General features: G+C 33.8%; 1 protein-coding gene across 2 annotated transcripts in view; it reads left to right on the top strand.

Annotated features, from left to right (window-relative positions):
* Positions 1-20,085, top strand: part of LOC126818482 (brain mitochondrial carrier protein 1) — a 31,866-nt gene extending 11,781 nt beyond the window's left edge. Inside the window, exons 3-11 of one of the 2 annotated variants that reach the window (XM_050545968.2) lie at positions 855-1,002; positions 2,644-2,738; positions 2,975-3,060; positions 3,381-3,479; positions 4,666-4,790; positions 5,027-5,087; positions 12,570-12,665; positions 13,091-13,171; positions 15,096-20,085. In XM_050545968.2, coding sequence (XP_050401925.1) covers positions 855-1,002; positions 2,644-2,738; positions 2,975-3,060; positions 3,381-3,479; positions 4,666-4,790; positions 5,027-5,087; positions 12,570-12,665; positions 13,091-13,171; positions 15,096-15,134 — 830 coding nt within the window. In that variant the 3' untranslated portion in view covers positions 15,135-20,085. Of the gene's footprint in view, positions 1-854; positions 1,003-2,643; positions 2,739-2,974; positions 3,061-3,380; positions 3,480-4,665; positions 4,791-5,026; positions 5,088-9,286; positions 9,462-12,569; positions 12,666-13,090; positions 13,172-15,095 lie in introns of those variants that run through there. The other variant, XM_050546033.2, reaches the window with a different exon arrangement.
* Positions 20,086-24,883: the final 4,798 nt, after the last annotated feature.

The raw sequence follows: 24,883 nt of genomic DNA, 5'->3' as shown, positions 1-24,883 counted from the left end.
ATCATTAATAAAAAGAACTCTTTATTTCTAGCAGATAGTAAATTATTTACACCACTCTCTGTTGGGAATTGATAACCCTGTGTTCTGCGATCAAAAATGGCAAAGAATTATTGAACACTAACTTGTGATCAACATGTAGATAAAAATAATTGAATTGTTCAGGCCTTTACTTATTAGAACGAAGGTTGTGAGGATTATAGCTTTTCAAATGTGCAGTGGTAAATCTATACGAAACTTGTCTCGATTTTCAGTCAGTTAGCAATCTCGCGTCAACAGTATGGCAGTTCTTAATAATCGTTCTGTACAGTATATCCGCCTATTCCGATCGGTAAATGCAAATTCAAAGAACGATGACATTTATATTCATTTATAGCAACAAATAATATAGGCATTTTCACAAATCCGGTAGGCTTCGAGTATTCTGAACGGTCGCTCGTTGAACAAAAAAGTTTTTTTATTTCTCTTGACACTAAAAAAAATTTAAGGGTCGGCAGGTTTTGTAATGGGTCAGTGGGGTTGCCTGAAACAGAACATTTCTTTTTTGTCCTCAATGAATTGTGAAGAGTTTTTGGAATATTCACTTTGGAACGATATCTGCAAAGTAAAATAAATGGAACCCCTAACATCTCTAATAATCAACAATTGATAATCAAAAGATTTTGAACGATAATGAGATGTAGTAACATTAAGAGGACTCGCCACAGTCGATCAAGAATTTGTGATGGTGACCATATAACTGTTGAAATGCAGAATAGTCATTGATCAGAAAATGGTGTAGTGGTCATATGAGTACCATAATTATCTAGTGTTTGTAACAGAAATTGTATGTTTTTTTGTTTTTTTTGTTATTTAAGGCACATTTCCAATTGATACCACCAAAACACGTCTTCAAATACAAGGACAAAGAATAGATGTAAAATTAACAGAATTAAAATATAGAGGCATGTCCCATGCATTAATTAGGATATTTAAAGATGAAGGTTTCTATGCTCTATACTCTGGGTAAGTACAAGTCCTATGTAGGACTCTTGTCTTGTATATAAAACAAATTGCTTTCCCCAGCTGACAATGGAATTGAGTTACTGGTCTGTTAATCAAGCTTTTAGCTTGAAAATATGGTAAACAAGGTTGTATTCGAAGACATACCTTGCATGTCTACCGATTTGACAGCTAAGATTTTGTCTAATGGGTTTTCTCTGGGTCCTCTGGTTTCCTCCTACTGCTAAAGACCCCTACACGCAAGCGAATTATTGAAATGAAATTGAACCATATGTTAGTCCCAAAGTGACCTAGTTTGTGTCGAGTGGACGTTAAACCCCATTTCTCTCTCTTTAAACAAATTGCCTTTTGAGTATGCCCCAATTTTATTATGATAGTTTGTCAAATCTGTTAGACATGAAAAATATGAGAAATTTTTAAAGAATGTAAAAGCCTTTTAACAGCTAGGTTTACCTCTTTTTGTGTGACAGGGTAAAAAAATATTTTGACACCTCATCCTTTGCGATGACCTGGGGCTATCTTTTATAAAAAGTCTCAAGTGTTATAAAGAAGTGATATGTAATGCTATGTTCTCATTCCCAAGTTATATAAATGAACAAATTCATGTAAATTCTAAAAAGTGCTCCTCATTGATGTACGTCCTTGTACATGTAAGACACAGAAAATAAAGACTTTTCTGCTTAGCACTCTTATCTACTTACATGTAAGTAGCGGCTAAGCAAGTATCACTTGTACAAAATACTTGATAGTTGATATTTAAAATCAACAAAATGATGTCTTCCGATGTAAATAAAATTTGTGAACTAGTTTTCACACACTTATAGATATAGGTTAATCCTTTAGTCACGCATAGTGTATATGGGTCTCCTTGAATATTAATGAATAGCAAAAATATAAAACGGGCCAATCCAAATTATCCATTGGTTATTATGCACACACTTTCAAAGTAACTGCATTTTTCATATATCAAATTTCTCACGACTTGATCCACATTAAGGGTGGGTGGATGGCCGAATGGTTAGCACTGCGTGCTGTATCATAAGGCCTGTCATTTAGTCAACTGGCGTGGTTTCGAATCCCAGTTGTATGTGACAAGGAGTAGGGTCGCCTGTCCAACCTCGTGGGGTTTTTTCCAGGTCCTCCGGTTTCCTCCCACTGCTGAAGACCCCTACGCGCAAGCGAATTATTGAAATAAAATTAAACCATATGTTAGTCCCGAAATGACCTAGTTTGTGTCAGTGGACCTTAAACCCCATTTCTCTCTCTCTCTCTCTGTCTCTCTCTCTCTCTCTCTCTCTGATCCACATTAAGATGTTCTGAGTTTGATTATTTAACATTTCATTAACAAATCAAAATATCAATGCTAGATAATCTTGCAGCTTGGATTTCATCGTATAAACAGACCCAACAGTTAGATTTTGCAAAATAGAAGGGAACAACATGGATTGATGGAATTTCAGTCTATCATATCTTTGTGAATAATGAACAAAACTTAATTGTGATTTGGAAGGGATTCCTATATCGCTCAAATCAGGACTCGGCTGCTGCTCAGTATAATGAGTGTATAACAAGCCCATATTATTTTTATCTAGACTTTGTATTAAATGATAATATATTTTATGATTTTTTTATTTGATATTTTAGTATAGCCCCAGCATTATTACGACAAGCCACATATGGAACAATAAAAATAGGAGCTTACCATTCCTTAAAGAGATTATTTGTAGCTGATCCAAAAAGTAGGCCATTCTTATATATAATTGTTAATAGGTCGTCTTTGATATTATGCTGGAAATTAGTGTCAATAAATTATTGATTCAAGGAGGGTGGGGGTAGGCACTACCTATTAATGTAGTATTTCATATGACACATTCTTTTAGTATTATTTCAGATGAAACATTAGCTATTAAATTAATGTTTTATTCATTATTTCAGATGAAATATTAGCAATGAATGTGTTATTGTATTATTTCAGATGAAACACTAGCTATTAATGTATTATGTGGAGTAGTGGCAGGAGTATTATCAAGTACAATAGCCAATCCTACAGATGTATTAAAGGTATCTAATTTCATCTTAAGATAGAACTAGTTTTAGAAAATTTCACATTAATGGAAGCAAGCTGGGATTGATCGTGTTCTGTAAATGATATAGAATTATATCGTAATCACTGTTTTTAGCATTATACCTATATAATATCTCTTTACAATTGAATTGAAGTAGACAGTTCTTATTACTGTACTTAGTTGTTGAAATAATGAGATCTGAACAAACTTGTTTTGTTAGGTGAACGGGAATTGATTTATTAGATAAATTGTTTACACTTAACCTGTTTATCTCCATTATAACATAATTTAAGTTATTCTGTATTTGTTTTAAAGGTGCGGATGCAAGCACGTGGTCATACTGCTGCTACTGATTCTATGTTATGTTCTTTTATAAAAATATATCAATCTGAAGGTCTTGCAGGATTATGGAGGGTAGGTCTACTATCATAATATAGGAATGTTAATAAATAAAGGAACTAAAAGTTCTGTGGTCAAGCTGCACAATTTAAGAATATTTTGCGTTACTGAAACAACATTCACCTATTTTTCTGGATCATTATTTAGTCAGACTTTGTATGGTAATATTATTCATTGTTCATAAAGAGAAAAAACAATATAATTTTTAGTTTTAGTATTATATCCATTTACAATATACTACAGTGGACTCTGTCACTTCCGACATCTGAATACTACAGCATTCTGTGAAATCTATCATTTTCATGTCCCGATTTATTTCCTTATTACTTCAACGAAAAACAAAAAAAAAGTTTTGAGTAATCCGGATTCTGAATATTCCGAATTACGACATGAATCGGCAGTTCTGACACACGATTTGCGTACAATTAACATTGGATAATCCGTCCTTCAATCTTGGGTGTTAACCGACAAGCAATCACTAATTATCTGTGAGCATAAAACATGTGTTGGTCTTTGATTACCTTGATAATTTTATTATCTGTTGGTATATAAATTAATTGCCGAGTTGAAGAATCACTATCATCATAATTATAATGTGTTCATAATATGTAATCATCCTGCAAAGCGTGCCCATACAGATTTGACATTGTATGTCAAGCAGCAAATTATAGAAAATTTTGAGAAAGTTTCATGACGTACACAGAAGGAATTAGCCGTTAAGTATTCAATTGGCCGTACAACAGTATCCAACATTTTAAAGCAAAAAGAAAATTCAGAGTGGTTTAAGTGCATGGACAAACACAACCTGTCAGTCAATTGGTCAGCCAATCGCAAGGCTTGGATGACAAGTGGTATTTAGTCAACTTTAGATGATTATATATATTCAAAGTAAATTGTTATGTTATTGTGTCTTGTTATGCAATTGTTTGATATAAGGTAATAAAATTTTGAATGTACAGAAAGCGTTACCATATTTTAGGTTCTGTGTATTTGAGGGTGCATTATAATAAAACTTCAGTTATTCAAAGGTACAATTTATAATACTTCCTGTATAATTGAGGCAATTGAGTATTTCGACATGCTGTCTAATCCGGCATATTGTATCAATCCTGTACAATGTTGGAATTGCAAGAGTCCACTGTATTTTCATCAGTTTAATGTTTGTTTGTAAAACCCTTTAATCATTTGAATTAATTTTTAGGGAGTTGGACCAACAGCTCAGCGTGCAGCAGTAGTAGCAGGTGTAGAATTACCAGCATATGATATGTGTAAAAAACATATTATTAAATCAGGTTATCTAGGGGATACCAAAGAAACACATTTCTTGTAAGTCGTCATGTTGTATATTTATATGTGCTATGAACTGTAAATCATTTAAATATGCCCTGATCATTATTATTGTTAGAAATTTTATAAAATGTCTGATCAAAGTTATATTGTCACCGTAAAATCCTACGGCTTTTGAAATTGTAGGATTACATTTACATTTGTGATATAAATGTTTGAAAAGAAAATGGTTGACTTCAAGCTGGGATTAAATGAATTATGTTTTTTTATTTTAGAGCAAGTTTTTTTGCTGGATTTGTAGGAGCTGTAGCATCAAATCCTATAGATGTTGTTAAGGTAAATATGTGGTCTATCTTAATACATGCCTTTATCCCTGCAGGACATAAATCATCAAAAGAAATATTATCACAAGATGGAGTTGGATCTTAAATTACCTTTTGATGTTCTCTGTTCTGTAAAATTTATGTTTATTAGATGTATACTTCTTTGTTATTTTAGACGGAAATGTTAAATCAGTTGACAAGACGTACTTTCTAATAAAAATCTTTTGAAGGTTTTGAAAGGTCTCTTAATGAAATTCTTGCATGGCTTATTGTATTTCGTGAATTGGTAGTTGAATACAGTGAATTAAAGCGTAGAAATTCCAACGCATTTTAGAAAATATTTTTGGAATAGATGTCATTGTGGTTATGAAGAAAAGTCGTTGATATATAAATATAAGGTATTCAAATATGTGGGCTGACTGTACTTTTTCTTTAAAAGTTAATAAAAATCCAATTCATCTTGTGATATAAATATCATCTATAACATCGCTGTGTGCCATATATTGTTTTTAAGGAGACCCAATTTCATTTGTCCTCCACCTTTCAAAGAAAGGAGGGGACTATTAAAATGAGTTTGTCTGTCCGTCAATCTTTATAGAGCACAATAACCAGTGACCGCCCTAGACATCCGCCAATTCGCCAATGGCGACAATTATTTTTATTGGCGAATAAAGTGATGATACTGGCGAAAAATTTGGCGAATGAATTTTAGAGAGTGTTATTTCGTAAATCTGCTAATATTAAACTTGAAATCGTCTCGTTAAACGCTTCTTTCGATCGACTCGATGGAGTGTCTATTTTTAGTACATTAATTACTCTAGTCTCAATCTTACAAGTCGCAAATCAGTCAATGTTACAATATTACGCATTAAAACGACCGAAAGATCGAGTCTGGAGACTATAAAACACAGTTACGCCCCTTTTGTGTGGCACTGCGTTGTTTACATTCGCTTCACTACAAGTTTTCTTTACTTACGCAGCAAATAAATAAAACGCACATTAATGACAACTAATACTAGTAAACCCAAAATAAGGATAGATTCCTTTTTCCTTCCTACGACTACTGTTAGTCCAGAATCTACTTCCGTGAGTGAGCGTGTCATCTCGGACGCAAGTCCTTCGTTGGCTTCATCAACATGTGGACAAAAATTAGACCTTTAACCGAGACCGTCGAGCTAACCCTCAATGACCTCATGCTTATAAAAATGGATGGACCGGACATAAATTTCAAATCAGCGGTGTCTTAAAAAGAATCGTCGTGTCTTTTCTGTTATGACGATGAAGTAAATTAAATCATTTGACTGTGAAGTACGTCCTATAAACATTTTTTTGTTATCTGCATTCATTCTCTCAATAATGTGAACTTTTGCATGAACAAGGAGATAAAATAATATTCTTGTGTACTATATATAGAGGATATTTGTCGTTTTAGAGTGAATAACATATTTTATTTCATCGAGAAGCAAGAAAACTTATATTTTCACGAATGCGTAGCATGAGTGAAAACATAAACGTTTTCTTGCTTAGAGATGAAATAAAATATGTTATTCACGACAAAACGACAAATGTTCTATTTATTTTATGATTTTACAATCATTTTAGGTAAAAACAACTAGCCAGTGGAATAACACTTTTATTTCACTGATAAAACGCGATATTCCACTACTGATCATAAAATAAAAGTACATATTAAACATTTATTTTGTCCGCGATATCACCTCGGTGGAAGCGGACGTAAAATACAACAAACACACACACACATTTATTTTCATTTTTAATTAACAAACATATGAATAAAAATGATATAAAATATTTGGCTAAAACTTTCTGAATTGGCTAATAAAATTTTGAATTGGCTAAAAATTTGGCTAACGGTTTTAAGAGTCTAGGGCGGTCACTGAATAACCCTGAGGTAGAATGTTCAGCGGCACTATGGCCTACTCTTATATCGAATTCCAACTGCCAAGGGATCTTTTAAGGGCATGCCAATGTATACACAGGACCTTGAGTTTTTTATCCCATCCGAACGACTAGACAGCTGTCTTTGCCAGGCCCTCCATCCTGCACCACTGACATAGGTAAACCATGGAAGATCCCGATCAACTTTCTCAGATCAAACATGTGACCTCCAGACTACCAATCTAGCATCTTGCCCACTTAGCCACTTTGACTCCCCAGACTTTGTGTAGATCTTCCGTATGCATAGGCGTACAGGCTCTATGAATGTTAGGGGGGGGGCAGAGTCTGAAATGCCCGTGAACATGTTTTCGTGCTATTCCAGCCCATGAATACAGCAACTTCAAAGTGGTCCAGTATAGCCTACCTTAATGACTTACCAGAATCCTAAACAAGCAATCAATCGTCGCAGGGTATTTCTGCTATTTTAATCCGTGTATTAAGCAACTTCAAAGTTTCCAATCGGTTTGCAACCGAAATCCCACTCTATGCCAATTTGAATTACAACTATCAAATCAGACTGTTCCGGCTGCATTCACAAATAATAATCGATGCCCGAAAAATGTTGCTCAAAGTAGAGTGGCTCCAGACAAAATGTTTCAATCCATTAACAATTCAGTACAGATTCATGGTATTCAATTAAAAGAAAAGTAAAATTAGTGTTTTATTAGATTTCAGGCACTTTATTTTGCTAACTAGATGAAATTATAATTTTTGTTTTCACTTTACATGTCTGCCCGAAGAGTCAGATTGCCCCCCCTGGCTCGACACCTATGTCAGTATGTGAATGCATTGACTTAGTTCGATGATCAGCATTTTACTCTTAGGCGAAGCAGCGACAAGCAATTTGATTTGTTGATCCTTTGAACATGGTAACTGTTGATTCTAATGTGTATAGTCCTTACATCAGTACTCTGACTAAGTTGAAGAATTAATATATTCAGCTCAGGTTAGTGAGTGATAGGTAGGTTGACTGTGCCATACTTTCCACAAAGATAAATGAGTAATTTAATGAATGTCATCTGCTTATTTTGGGATGGAGGTGAGGTACATCAGCCGCACTGTTAGCTTGTTTAATACACTTTTGGAATGCTGCCAATTATTTGCCCGACCTGAAGAATGATAATTTTTCTATCCATGATGATGATTAAAATGGAATGTTATTTTCCCAAGGGATCATTCATAAATTCATTGCATTTGGATACAGATCATCAATTATATCAGGCAGATTCAAGTATTTATACTTTTGTTACAAAGACTTTGTAACATTGAAGTAAAAAATAACAAGTACCTGTTGAAATTTAAAATTTCCTCGAAATACAGTAAATTATATTTTGTGTCATTAAAAACAATTATGGCATACCTTGATCTTTAGAAATATATATGTATTGAATAATGTATGAATTATAGAAAACTATTTTTGAGGTCTATTATTTTGATTTTAAGCATGGTTATACTTACATGTAAATCTCAAATTTTGGTTAAAAACTTTTTGTTTTCTTTTGTGGAAGGGTAAAGGGAAGTGTTTCTCATTTAGAAAAGTTTTTTTTTCTCTGCAATTTATTAGGATTGTATCCTATTTCAATCATTAACAACCTGTGTAAGACTCATATTAAACAAAAAGAACCTAATTTCTTCATTGTAAAAATAGTTTGTTTATTATCGCATGCATGTTCAGTAACATCATTTTCTTCTTTATTTGAATTTATTAAAAGGCATTTTCCTTCGAGATTTATTCCTCCATCCAAACTTGAAATCAGGAAAAATAAATTACAACTCATAAAATATATTGGTTTGGGCAAAGCTTTAGTTTTCTCAGTAGTTTGGAAGTAATATTATTAGTCTTTTATCAATGGTTGTAATTAAAACTTCATATATCAAGGAACATATCTATAACCCACAAAATAAATAGTAGCAAGCAAAATGGATTTAACCATTGCTATGCACTTTAGGCAACATATGGATAATAAAAATGAATTAGACGGTAGTCGTGCTCTATATGATAATTACCAATATAATTAAAAGTTTTATTAAACCTTTTCTAAATGGATAATTACAAGGATTCTGAATGAGAACACATTTCCCTTACGATTCATATTGGATACATTTTATGAAATTTAATTTACTCATAAAATCACAAATTAATTATATTATATTATTTATTACAAACAAATTAAAATTTAAATTTAAATTATGAATGATTAAAGTGGTCTTTGACCACTATTTTTTACTTTGATTGGTTGATTGATTTTTAAGGTTTAGCTTATGTCTGACATCTGAGAAGAAACGGAGAAAGCCGACACGAACGAAGCCCACAAAAACAGGGATGGCAGTAGGCACGAGGAGACTTTTTGTGCCCGCACCCTCTTTAGTGGGTGTAGTTAAGTTGTCTCCCCTCTTATTAAGTCGCAAGCTGATAAATCTATCAAGTGTTAGTTTTCCTATCAAAGTGACAATCTCTAGTGTTTTTTGAAACTACCATTTCTGCTGAACTCTGCATAAAATTTCACTTGGTTCAATAAATGGTTAAAAGAATTGTCATTTCTAATGAATTCTTTAATTTAAAATACATTCCCTCATCATCTGACCAGAACTCCTTGTCCTATATGAAGATAAAATAAGTCTATATTTGTGACTAAATAACGCTATATCTCTTTAAACTTTTTAATCTTATTACACATGTATTTTCACACTGAAATTAATTTAACATGTTATGACTTCGTTTTATGACAAAAATTCAACCTGCTGTCACAGAAATCATGTTATATTGTTAATCAAATAATGAATAAATTGCTATTTAAGATACCGGTAACAAATGAGTGAAATGGTAGTTTCAAACTTTAGTGTACAATTGTATAAACTTTCAGTTGTCATTTATGGAATTCACAATATTCTGCACTCATCATCATCATCATTATACTATTTGGCACTATAAAAGACTCAAGACCAAGTAAATTATTTTGGCATTAAAACTAGTTAATCTCAGTCCAAAAAGATTTAGGCTCAAGACATTTTTTTTATATGGCCAATGAAAATTATTTTGGCACTAGAAACAGCTCCATCCACATGAATTTTTTTGGCAAAAGAAATAACACTGATTGAGGCTCTTAAAAGACCTGGTACCCTAGCAAATTATTTTGGCTATATTATTTCACCATAGAATATTTGTCTTTATCATACAAAATTTATTAAGAGATCTATGAAATAAAAGTATAATTAACAAAATTTATAACACATCTTTTCAAAATGTTCACATATTTGACATAATGCATTTATCAGTGAGATGGTAATGTTTGGTCAAAATGTCCAGTCATCTCTTGCTTACTTCATACAAGTATGATGGGTGATGATTTTTCATAAAATAAAAACATGAGAAACATCGTAATGACATCTAGAAATTGAGAGCTGGTCTTCATACAAAATATTTGAGGATATTTTCAGTTAAAATTTGAATTAAACATACATTATGCAAGAGCTAAATCTGTCTATTGCAGGTCTCTCTTTAGGCGTAAAATGTTATCTAAATTATGAATTAGACATTACACTATACGACTGGTACTGTGGAATCTCGGGTAAATAGCGTTATTATCTAATCTATGTAGAATTATTCATAAATATCTTTGAATTTGGCCTAATAGCATTCAATTTGTCCTTGTATACAACTTAAATCTCAACGTGCAATTTTGATTACCAAGCGTTAATTAACTAGTGCTTAGTTTGTTGACACGTGTGTAATTATAAGCGTCCCGCTTAATTTTCACGACTGTTCAATAATTAGTTGGACCGTTCAATTTCCCGATTTGTGATTAAAATTAGTCAAGGTGTCCAATTACGCCAGGTATTCAATTCTGTTGCCGAACATCCAATTTCACATGCACGAAATGTTTATATTGAAGGAGTTGTAATATAGTAATGCTGCCGTGAAAACGTGTACATGTATAATGTACAGGCCGGTTTGAATAACAACAAAATGAGTTCGGTAATCTCAGGAAAACATTTACCGGCATTCTGTATCGGTTAGGATTTTTTTCTAACGCACTTTACATGCATATAACGTCGGCCAAAATGTATGCAACAATGAACAACTTACAATTTTTTTACAACGTATCATTACATCTTCGTCTATAACTTAGATGTAATCCATCAATTATTGGCTGCTATAAAATCCAAACTTTAAATTATATACGTCATACGATGAGCTTGCAGCTTCAGTTAATCTAAATGAATCATTCATAGAGCACTCGATCCACTCCAAGGGGCGCTTAACGGTAAGTCACATGGTCAGAAACGCGCCATTTTTGGGACTATATTCTTAGTCTGTCTGTGTTAATCGGCGACAAATCTCCGCTGTGACAATATACATCTACTTTAAATGTCGCCCAATTCATGTGAAATTGGATGTTCGGCAACGGAATTGAATACCTGGCGTAATTGGACACCTTGACTAATTTTAATCACAACTCGGGAAAATGAACGTTCCAACTAATTATTGAACAGTCGTGAAAATTAAGCGGGATGCTTATAATTACACACGTGTCGACAAACTAAACACTAGTTAATTAACGCTTGGTAATCAAAATTGCACGTTGAGATTTAAGTTGTATACAAGGACAAATTGAATGCTATTAGGCCAAATTCAATGATATTTATGAATAATTCTACATAGATTAGATAATAACGCTATTTACCCGAGATTCCACGGTTCCAGTCGTATAGTGTTAATTAACCTATCCAGACCATAATCAACTCTAGATGGCATCGGTAGCCTGCGATCTTTAGTGGATTGTGAGCCGATTTACTGCATAACTTTCCTTCACGATTTAACGATTAAATGGAGAATCGAGACTATGGTGGTTATCGTACTGACTTTAGTAATGATGATCAAGGCTAGGCGGAAATTCAGTTGCTTTCTCAGTTCATGGAGGATCAATTTGACTGAAATTTTCAGCAAATTGCCTTTACATTATCTAGTTTTTAACTATTATAGTGAGAACTGCCAACTCGTTATCGAATCTCCCATAATGTATCTTTAATATATGACATATGATATAACTCTACAGACTGATACATTTGATCACAAACATGAAGTAAATTTATGTCCAAAAAATTTTTTGTACTTTTCTAAAATGGAGAATCATCATCCCTATTACATGTGTGATGTAAATAGACCAACCCCACCCATACAAATTGCTTTTAAACATGACATTTACCCTTTGAATTAAAGAAAAGTGTTATCCAGACTATTTCTTGTCCATGTGCAATGAAAACCTAGTATCGACTGATAATCTCAAATCATGTTGAATACTTTTCGCTCTGCCAGTATAATTACCCTCATTTTTACCCACTAAATTTTAAAATTGGTTTTCCTTTGATTTACTGGCTGTGAATTTATTACCTTCTCACAAAAATACAAATTACACAACAACCCATGATATCATCAATTACCATAATATTTTTGTCTGTTAATAAATATACATACATATACCTCCTACCCTCTCTGAGATCGGTCTATAAGTATTCTATTTTTGTTTCCTTACAGACTCGTATGATGAATCAAGAGAAGTTAAAACCTACTAGTGTAGGAAGTGGTGTTGTACCAGTTATATACTCTTCATCATTTGAATGTTTGGTACAGGTAAGAATAGTTCACATTTTATGCCAGGGTTGTCGTTACAGTCTTTTTTGTTTAGTCTTGACTGACTTGCAGTGAAATTGAATAGCTGTAGAATTTAGAATTAAATCTTAATACACAATAAATACACTTAAACATTATAGTTTTAATTTGTAAAAACACTTAGAAATATGTTTAAAAATTGAATAATGGTAAGAATTATATTCTTGGAAAATGTCTTGTTAATCCAAAGTAAACCAAATATGTCAAAAATTGACAGCTGACAAAATGTTTCAGTGAAATCCCTGTTTTATGCCATAGTAGTTGACAATAGAATTGATAATGTTTCTAATCAGAGAAAATATAAATACATACTAGTCAAACAGTCAAGGTTAGCTAATCACAGCAATCACAGCTTTTATAGTTTGATCAAATAAATTCTATTTCAGACTGTTAAAACAGAAGGTCCCATGGCTTTATATAAAGGTTTTATACCAACTTGGTTCAGACTTGGTCCTTGGAATATAATTGTATCCTTTAAAACAAATGGCTAACCCTATATATCCACTTGCAGGTGTGAAGACTTTACAAAAACATTGAATTTTTATACACCCACATTTTCATGTGGACGTATAATGTCGTCGCCCCTGTCCGTCCACAATTATTTGTGAACAGTCTACAGGTCACAATTTTTATCCGATTTCAAAGAAACATGAAATATAGGTTTATCTCCCTAAGATCTCTGTTCCTTTCGATATTGGCATGTATCGGACCGTAGCTTCATGGATTATGGTCCCTGATTGTACGTAAAATCACGATATTTAGCTTGTGGACCCTACGGAGGTCACAATTTTATTGCGATTTAAAAAAAAGTTTGAATATATCACCATTACACCTTAATGATGGTTAAGTTAGAATTTCATGAAAATTAGAAACTGCCGGACAAAATGGCCACCCCTCGAACACAAACAGTGTTAAAATATGGTATATCAAGGTTGGACCCTACGGAGGTCACAATTTTATTGCGATTTAAAAAAAAGTTTGAATATATCACCATTACACCTTAATGATTGTTAAGTTAGAATTTCATGAAAATCAGAAACTGCCGGACAAAATGGCCACCCCTCGAACACAAACAGTGTAAAAAATATGGTATATCAAGGTTGTGGACCCTCTAGAGCTCACAATTTTGATCCGATTTTGATGAAACTTGAAATACATGTTTATAACCCAAAGATCTTGGTTCCTTTCGATATTTGCGCATATCGGATTGTAACTTCCTGAATTATAGCCCTTGATCGTATGAAAAATTGCGTTTGAAGCTTGTGGCCCCTCTAGAGGTAACAAATTTTATCCAATTTAAAAAAAAAACGTTTGAATATATCACCGTTACACTCTAATGATGGTTGAGTTAGAATTTCGTGAAAATCGAACCAAAACTGCCGGACAAAATGGCCGCCCCTCGTTCGCTAATAGTGTAAAAATATGGTATTTCAAGGTTGTGGACTCTCAAAGGTCACAATTTTCACCCGATTTTGATGAAACTTAAAATGCATGTTTATAACTCAAAGATCTTGGTTCCTTTCGATATTCCCACATAGCGGATGGTAACTTACTGAATTATGGGCCTAGATTATATGAAAAATCACGTTGTTACCTTGTGGTCCCTCAAGAGGTCACAATTTTTATCTTGATTTAAAAAAAATGTTCGAATATGTCACCAATACACCGTATTGTTGGTTGAGTTAGTATTTCATGAAAATCAGACCAAAACTGCCAGACAAATGGCCGCCCGTCTACGCAAATAGTGTAAACAATTGATAGATCAAGGTTGTGGACCCTTTAGAGCTCACAATTTTGATCTGATTTTGATGAAACTTCAAATGCATGTTTATAACCCAAAGATCTTGGTAGCTGTCAATATTTGCGCATATCGGATAGTAACTTCTTGAATTGTGTGGCTCCTGATTGTCCGAAAAATCGCGTTTTTAGCTTGTGGTCCCTCTAGAGATAACAATTATTATCCGATTTAAAACAACATTCAAGTATATCACCGTTACACGGTAATTAAGGTTGATTTCGAATTTCATGAAAATCAAACCAAAACTGTCGGATAAAATGGCCGCTCTTCGTATGCAAATTGTGTACAATTATGTAATACAAAGGTTGTGGACCCTATAGAGGTCACAATATTTGTCTGATTTTGATAAAACTTTATATCCTGAAGATCTCAGTCCCTTTCTATATTCGTGCATTTCAGGCCATAACTTCTTGGATTATGGCCCCTGTTTGTATGAAAAATCGTGTTTTTTGTTTTTTTGGCTTGTTCTCTATCCATCTCTTGCAAAATGTGGGCGTATCTTGCCTAGCAGCCGCTGGTTATGAAAGATGGTGTGATTATACAGGGAATAACTGGTCATTTAAAATTGTTCATATTCCTTAATTATTGTGCAGTTCTTTATGACGTATGAACAGTTGAAGAAATCCTATTGAATTCCACACAAAAAAAAGAGAGACAAGTGTGATAGGAGTTCATTTCAGGATTTTTTTTACCGGTGAAATTGTTGAGAGCGAGAAATCGGGAACCTCTATTTCAACAAATGTATTACATGTAACCTATAGAAGTATTATGGTTTAATATAAAAGGGGTAATACGACTGTGATACAGAGAGAAGTTAGATCAACATGTACTCATATTAATCTATAATCATCTATAAATTTATAGTGCTAAATTTACATTACATGTGTTTCGCAGATCTTGCGATAAGACAATATGACAAGAAGAAGAGCTTATGCAGTTCATCGACCTGTAACATGTCTTGAGTTAAGTGCAAGGTTGCTCTCCAATTTGTCATTCAGATGCGTTTAGGTGTGGTCAGATTATTACGGCAAGGTCTGTTCATGTATTTCTATATGTTCAATTGGTTTTGTAAGATTTTGATCTTTATCTATCTGCAGTCTTCATGGATTAAGGAGCTTAAATATTATGAAATTTTACAACTCTAGAAACACTAATTAATTATAAGCAGAGACTATTGTATAATGATAATAATCTTCCAGACCCCAAAATATGGATACCAAGCTACATTTCAAAGTCTAGCCCTAACAGAAAATTAAGTGGTGTGATTATAAGCACTGTTGCTATATTGAAACTTTTTAATTAAAAAAATGTTTCATGCGGATATGCATAAAATTGTATTTGATATTGACACAAATTACTCAGTGCTCTCTGATTATATTAGATTCTACATGTACTTGTTTTACAGTTTTGAAATGTACATTTTATCATCCTGAGAATGTTCTATTAATCGGATCGTGTTCAAAAAATAGAAATCAACAATTTAATCAAAAATAAATTGTGCCATAACTCTTTTATATATGTGTAAATTCCAATAGCTTGTTAATTTGTTTATTAATTGGACGGTTACTGTATATTGTGCAATATGGAGATAATATTAAATCGTGGTACAATGTACTGCTGTGGTATAAATTCTAAATAGTTGATTGTCAACTGTTTAAAATGCAAATGGTAGATACAGCAGTTGATGTCTTTTGATACCTTGCTGTTTATAATATTAATATTTAGGATCTAGTGATTGTTACTATAACACGACCTAATTATTGTTATATGTAAGCATGAGCATGTTTCACATGGTAATAACATTAAGAAGCCATAAAAAAGCAGTAACTTCTAAGTTGACACAGTCTCCAACTGAAAGTATTGGACTCAAAACATACTGCAGTATGATGAAGTTATAAAAACAAACTTAAACATACATTATGCAAGAGCTAAATCTGCCTATTGCAAGTCTTTAACAGACTTCAGATGTTATAGAAATTATTAACTAGACATTTATTTACATGATAAGCTCAAAATCGACTCTAGACCCTCGAATGGCTTGAATACAGCCTTGATTTAAACAATCGTCCATTTAAAATTAAATCAAGAAATGGCTTACCAAGCGAGAACCATAGCCATTGAGAGAATGTTACTTGATAATCGAGAACATGTGGGTGGAGTTATCGTCTGTCAATCAAATGATCGGCAATTCTGGTAGACGGTGCGGACACAGTTGATGCCTGTTTCTAGTCTAAACTTCCATCAGTGACAACTCCGTTCAGAATAAAGTAATTTGACTGAAATTTTCAATATTTTCTTTTTTTTTTATCATCTATTTTTGAATTATTCTAGCAAGAATGGCCAACTCTTTATTAAACTCTAAACTAATGTATCTTTAATAGTCTCTCAATGGATAGAATTCAATTTGTATAGTCACTATTCTCAAACCTGAGAAGATTGCAAATGACTTTTGTATTATACTTTAGGTCATTAAAGATTATTTTACTATTTAGCTGAAATTATTAGGAAAATTAGCTATTCATGTGTATGATTTAGTTATATATTTATTAGAAATTGTACGTTCAGGATCACATTTATCAAATTAGACATACAATATGGCTGCATTCCTCATTTTCTGCAGTACCTGAACTAGAGTATCTCGAAATTTGAAAGAATTAAGGTGCAAAATCAGTGGCATATAATGACAGGATTGTTGGGATTATTAATAACAATGACTAACAGTTGTACAACCATAGTAAATTAGGCTGATGTGGGCTTTATTTGTAATTTTCAAGAATGACATTCAAGACTACAAAGATTTTTTATATACATGGATTCGATCCTCTGCGTGTGATCAAAAGATGATCTGTTGTGGATTGTGCACAGAACTTTGAGTGTGTAGAATGTTGCAGTACTGTATACAGTGTAAACTTGTGTATTCTGTTTCTTGTTGGACGTTTAGCCATTGTAAGGGCAATTTTTTCTCTTAGAGGATGAATCATGCCCATGATAGATTTGAAAGCCTATGTCCAACCAGCAATTAGGCCTTAGATTCTTTTTAGCCTCAGCTTACACTTTGGGAATGTAGCTCTTAATGCCTAGATTAGTCAACCAAGAATTCAGTTTAAAGTCATCAGATTAGATAATTCTTGTGTTTCTCATCAATGTGCCAGCCGCCATCTTCTTGCCTGTAATTCAAAAGGTTGTTGGCTAAAGATTTAATTGACTTAGAATGTTGCTCAATGTAACAGATACCCAGTGAAATAAACAAACAAATATTTTTGATAATATTAACTTGTAAACATGTAGACTTGAAGCATGAAATGTTTAATCGACTATAGTATCTAAATAACATGATGAATGGTAGAAATTGAAAGATCACCCCAAGATGATTAAAAGAAATTAGAGCTTCTAAATGTTTTATTTATGCTTTGTTGATAAATTTTATTTTTCAGATTATGTTTACTTCTTTCACTAGACCAAATCAGTTTTGGCATACCAATCATCCGAATTATTCCTTTCGATTTCTAGGGGGTGGTTAGACTACTGTTTGACTTTGTGTCATATGTCTGTCACCAATTTGGTTATAGGTTTTGACGATACAGATTAGAACGTGTCTGTTTGGTGGGATTTTGTCTTGGTTCTTTTCTTCCTATTGCCAAAGATTATGGAATTAAATACCATGTTTTAGTTCTTTCTGCCATCCTTTTTCGATCTTTCAACTAATTCGGATTTAATACTGGTAATAATGATCACTTGATTTAAGAATATTTTGAAGAGATTGCAGTGTTTTTATGAATTAATGCTTCCACACGTTTGTATTAAGTATTGGTTGGTATGATCGAGTAATTTACGTATTAGGACTACATATATAATTATAATGTATGTATCAGTGAATTGCCCCAATGAAAGAATCTCATCAGATTTGTTTCTAATATCTTTGCATGTTATATTGTATAAATTTTTTTAAAATACCATTTGTATGAAAACAATTTTGGAAATAACTAAACTAGCACAGAATTAACCTCACTTGTACTCTTGTAGTACCATTTGTATATATAAAAAAAATTGTGAAAAATTTAGGCACTACTAATAACAACACTAGCACAGAATAACATTATTGAGAATTATTGTTAAGTTTTCATCTGATTTTTTTATCCCCCCGCCTTTCGAAGAAAGCAGGGGACTATTAAAATGGGTTCATCCGTTCGTCCGTCTGTCTATCTGTCTGTCATACTTTTTGGGACAAAATAACTCTTTCTAATTGAGCTAGAATGTTCAAACTTGGTGTAGGTGTTTATTAGGTCAATACCTTGATGGAGTTCGAAGATGAGCATTTTCTGCGTAGGGTAAGCAGAGAGAAGCAATTTGATTGGTTGATGCTTTGGGACACGATAACTTTAGTTCTAATTAAGTGAGAGTGATGAAACTTAGTGTATAGTTTCATTACATCAATACCTTGACTAAGTTCGATAATGAGAATGTTCTGCTCATGGTAAGCAGAGCGATAAGCAATTTGATTGGTCAAGGCTTTGGAACACACTAACTCTCCTTCTAATTGAGACAGAATGTTCAAACTTGGTGTAGGCGTTCATTATTTGAATGCCTGGATGGAGTTCGATGATGAACATTGTCTGCTGATGGTAAGCAGAGATAAGCAAGTTCGAAGGTGCGAATTTTCTGCTTAGGCTAAGGAGCGATAAGCGATTTGATTAGTCAAGACTTTGGAACATAACAACTCTGCTTTTAATGGAGGTAGAATGTTTAAACTTGATGTAGATGTTCATTAGGTGAATGTCTTGACTGAGTTCAATGATTAACATTTCGAGCTAAAGCTAAGCAGAGCTAATCAATTTCATTGGTGGATGCTTTGGGACAAGATAATCTTGATTCTATCTGATAGAGAGTGATGAAACTTAGTGTATAGTTTGATTGCTCGATACTTTTGAAAAAAATAAATGTGCAATTAATTATTATGTGTCTTCTAGTTATTTTGGGATTTCGGCGGGGGACATCAGCCTCACTGTTGGCTTGTTTTTTGGGGGGGGTTTCCAGAGATTTTTATTAAGAAATCGTTAAAATGAATATTTGACTCATTTTTGTTAGGTATATATTGAATTTGAATACTAGACTTATGTAAAGTTTATTAACTGCAAGGAAAGCAGGCACATCCATCCAATTGCTTAGATAACTCTCTAATGCAGGTCAAATTTTGTTCAGAACATTGGATAACTTATACTTATACATTTTGTTCAGAACATTGGATAACTTATACATATAGAGAGTTATCTAAGCAATTGGTCAATTTTAAAATCTTGATTTACTGACAAAAACTGGACAGTGTAGATCCAACATTATGAGTCGAGTTGACAATAATTATCACAATATTGTTACTTACCGTTAGTGTTTTATAGAAATGCCATTATCTGTTGATATTCTTTGTGTATATGTGGTGTTAAAAGATTTAGAATACTCTTAGTATGTCTTTGTTGTATATATATATAGGCTTGTACATTTACAAGAATAATGCTATATTTAAATTCTTGAACAATAATTGTTGTGGATCTTTTGTCAGTGAATGAGAAAATAAAGATTCAAAATATCTGCAATTTGTTCATTTTCAATCAAGGACCTGTTTGATGTTTATCTAAATTTAGATTCTTTCCAACTTTAGAATCCATTCTGTTTCTTTCACAAGTCAATAACAGTGTTTGTCAGTCTTCAATTAAATCAAATTCCAAGGCTTATGTGAATCTTAGATTTAGATTCTTGGGTCATATAATGGAATATGTGCTACGGTACTTGCTTACAGAAGGAGCAAATTTTCCCAAAGTAACTGAAATGACTCTCTGAATATAAATGTTCATCCACACCTTTTTATTGTCCCACTTTCAGCTCCTAATTTTCGGAGAAAACTGGACTATTAAAATGGGTTCAACTGATTATCACACCATTTGGAAAACAATAACCAAATCTGCTTCTATTAAATTGAGGTGAATGTTCAAATTTTGTGTACAGATGTTTTGATTAAGTTTGCTGATGAGCGTTTGCTGCTTAGGCTAAGCAGAAATTAACAATTTGATTTATCAATGCTTTGGAACATGATTACTCTGATTCTAATTGTATGAGAGTGATGAACATTGGTTATAGTTTCAATCATTACATAAATACCTCAACTAAGTTCTGTGATAAGCATTTCTATACACCCACATTTTCATGTGGACGTATCTTGTCGTCGTCGCCGCTGTCCGTCCACAATTTGATTGTGGACACTCCACAGGTCACAATTTTTATCCAATTTTGACGAAACTTGATAACGATACCTGTATGTGTATTGAAATGTAAAATTCAGAAGTAGTATATCCATTACTAGCAGGATACCCGGCTTCGCTCGGGGGTCATAACTCCGAAACCGGAAGTGGTAGACTAACGCCACCTGGCCTATGTTACTCCCCGGTCCGAGCTACCCCTATACCCCACTCAGCAAACCTCGGCAGATTCCGGTATCCTACATCTAGCCTCGGCTGTGTGACAGTAAGTGATATGTACCTACGCCTATACATTTGCGATGCGGCACCAGTTTACTTATAAGGGAAACTTGCCCGCGTTTAGAAAGAAGTTCTCAAAATTGCGTCGTTCGAAGAATTTTCAGTGCAAATTTGTCCTTGTCTAAAGAAAATCGGATAAACTTGAAAGACAAAGCCATTGTAATCCGGGAACTTGAAAGTAGTTCTAATGGCGGACTTTGTTATACAGCCGAGATTAGATGTAGGGTACTGGAATCTGTTGAGGTTTGCCGAGTGCCCTATACCCCAAATTTCAGACTCGGGGCAGACCTAGTGTAGCCGCCAACCCCGAACAGACAAACGACAGTCACAAATATATATATAGATACCTCAACTAAGTTCTGTGATAAGCATTTCTATACACCCACATTTTCATGTGGACGCATTATGCCGTCGCCCCTGTCCGTCCACAATTTGTTTGTGGACACTCTACAGGTCACAATTCTTTTCCGATTTTAACGAAACTTGAAATATAGGTGTATCTCCAAAAGATCTCGGCTGCTTTCGATATTGGCATGTATCGGATCGAAACTTCATGAATTATGACCCCTGTTTGTACGAAAAATCACGTTTTTGGCTTGTGGAACCTATAGAGGTCACAATTTTTATCCGATTTAAAAAAACGTATTATTATATCACCGTTACACCATAAGGATGACTGAGTTCGATTTTCGTGAAAATTGGCCTAAAATTGACAGACAAAATGGCAGCGGTTCGTTCTCAAATAGCGTAAAAATATGGTATATCAAGGTTGTGGACCCTATAGAGGTCACAATTTTTATCCGATTTTGTTGAATCTTGAAATGTAAGTTTATAACCCAAAGATCTCGGTTCCTTTCGATAATCGCGCATATCGGACCGTAACTTCCTGAATTATGGCCCCTGATTGTACGAAAAATCGCGTTTTTAGCTTGTGGACCCTATAGAGGTCATAATTTTTATCCGATTTAAAAAAACGTATTATTATATCACCGTTACACCATAAGGACGACTGAGTTCGAATTTCGTGAAAATTGGCCTAAAATTGACAGACAAAATGGCTGCGTTTCGTTCTCAAATAGCGTAAAAATATGGTATATCAAGGTTGTGGACCCTATAGAGGTCACAATTTTTATCCGATTTTGTTGAAACTTGAAATGTAAGCTTATAACCCAAAGATCTCGGTTCATTTCGATATTCGCGCATATCGGACCGTAACTTCCTGAATTATGGCCCCTGATTGTACAAATTGGCATTTTTAGCTTGTGGACCCTATAGAGGTCAAAATTTTTATCCGATTTAAAAAAACGTATTATTAGATCACCGTTACACCATAAGGACGACTGAGTTCAAATTTCGTGAAAATCGGCCCAAAATTGACAGACAAAATGGCCGCCGTTCGTTCTCAAATAGCATAAAAATATGGTATATCAAGGTTGTGGACCCTATAGAGGTCACAATTTTGATCCGATTTTGTTGAAACTTGAAATGTAAGTTTATAACCCAAAGATCTCGGTTCTTTTCGATATTTGCGCATATCGGACCGTAACTTCCTGAATTATGGCCCCTGATTGTACGAAAAATCGTGTTTTTAGCTTGTGGACCCTATAGAGGTCATAATTTTTATCCGATTTAAAAAAACATATCACCGTTACACCCTAAGGACGGCTAAGTTTGAATTTCGTGAAAATCGGCCCAAAACTGACAGACAAAATGGCCGCCCCTCGTTCTCAAATAGCTTAAAAATATGGTATATCAAGGTTGTGGACCCTAGAGGTCACAATTTTTATCCGATTTTGTTGAAACTTGAAATGTAAGTTTATAACCCAAAGATTTTGGTTCCTTTCGATATTTGCACATATCGAATTGTAATTTCCTGAATTATGGCCCTTGATTGTAGGAAAAATCACTTTCTTTTTAGCTTTATGTAAGTTTATAACAAAGATCTCAGTTCCTTTTGATATTCGCGTATATTGAATTGTAATTTCCTGAATTATGGCCCTTGATAGTAGGAAAAATCACTTTCTTGTTAGCTTGTTCTCTATCCATCTCTAGAAAATGTGGGCGTATCCTGCCTGGCAGCCGCTGGTTTTTAGATTTTGATGATACTTATTAAAACATATCTTTATATTTCAGACCATAACTTTCTGGATTATGGCACCTGATTGTACAAATAATCGTTTTTGTTTTTAGCTTGTTCTTTATGGATCTCTTGCAAAATGTGGGCGTATCCTGCCTGGCAACCGCTGGTTTTAAATGTTCTATACTTAATAAAAAGTTCGGCGTGGATCTCCCTTGTTAGTGATGCAGGACGGAGGGCCTGACAAGGACAGCTGTCTAGTCGTTCGGATGGGACGAAAAACAGGTGGAATTCGATAGAAGAGTAGGTTGTAGTGCCGCTGTCTGTGCAAAATTTGTCTCATAGCACATTGTATGGCATATGCCCATCTTTATTAGCCCAGTTCGGAGTAGGGCGTTAAACACCATTTCATTTATAAAGATAGGTTGCCAGGCAACGAAACATAGGCCCACAGCAGGTAATTTGTCCGAGCAGTCAACAAGAGTTGTCGCATATTTTTTCTATTGTCAGTAATGAAACATTTATAATACACTAAAATCTGATTAAAAGTAACAACTCATTAAGTAATTAGCCGAAAATCTTCAGTGAATCTGATATTAAACTTTAGCCTCTAGAGCGTCCACAAGATACTTCAAAGTGATCAATGACCATAACTCTGGCAGTAATTATCGGATATCATTTAAAATCAATAGGCTTCTTATCTCCTGACCATAAACACTGTGTATAAATTTAAAGTCAATCGGATATTAACTTTATCGGAAATCACTGAAAATCAATAGGCGTCTTCGTCTCATGACCTTAAACAATGTGTATAAAAGTCAGTCGGATAATCACTTTAGCCTCTAGACCGTCGGACGTCATCCCTTGACGATTGGCGTACTGTTATTTCAAATAATGGGAAACGTGTAATCGTACATTATTTATACTCAATGAAATATTGAACTTGTGAGGCGATTTCATTAGGATAGTGTCTATATTAATGTTGTGCTCTCGAACACACATAAAAGTGCTAGTAATTAATGAGTGCCATCTATTAATATTGGAATTGAGGTAGTTGACATCAGTCCCAAAGCTGGTTTATATTGATATTGTGGTCACTCAAAGCCATCATGATCGGGTTTGGGTAGTAGTCCCCAAGTAAAGTTGAAGGATAAAAAAAGAACAAAGGAAGCATGCCTTCCAGAGATTGTAAAGATTGGCAATTGTACATGTGGAACTTCACAAGTACTGGTATGTATTCTGTTTACCATGTTAATCATGTGTTTTGACTGATTGACAAATAAAGCAAAATTTAACAACCTATTTTTCTGCCCCATCAGAGCTAATGAAGTCGGGATATGCCATACAGTGTTCTATGAGGGAAATTTGACATTGGCACTACAGCCTATTGTTTTAAGCTAACGTGTACACTTGACATCGTTTTTATACTCCCACACTGAAATGTGGTTGTAAAATCAGTTGTATATTGTCATCACCCCCGTCCTTGTGGACGCTCTAGAGGCTCAAGTTAAGGTCATCAGACGAAGAAACCTATTTAGAGACCATATATATATATATTTATTTGTTTCGATTGATACAGAGTTTAAGGTCTTGAGACGAACAAGTATAATGATTTTTTTTTCAATGATATTTGGTAACTTGGGCCAAACAAATTCTAATGATTTTCTGATAATTACCGAGTTGTTACTCTTAATCAGATTTTAGTGTATTATAAATGTTTCATTACCGACAAATAAAATATGCGATTTAGCTGCTGTGGGTGTATGTTTCGTTGCCT

The sequence above is a fragment of the Patella vulgata genome, chromosome 1 (assembly GCF_932274485.2).
Source record: "Patella vulgata chromosome 1, xgPatVulg1.2, whole genome shotgun sequence".
Classification (NCBI taxonomy): domain Eukaryota; kingdom Metazoa; phylum Mollusca; class Gastropoda; family Patellidae; genus Patella; species Patella vulgata.
This window is presented reverse-complemented; position numbering and strand designations above follow the sequence as displayed.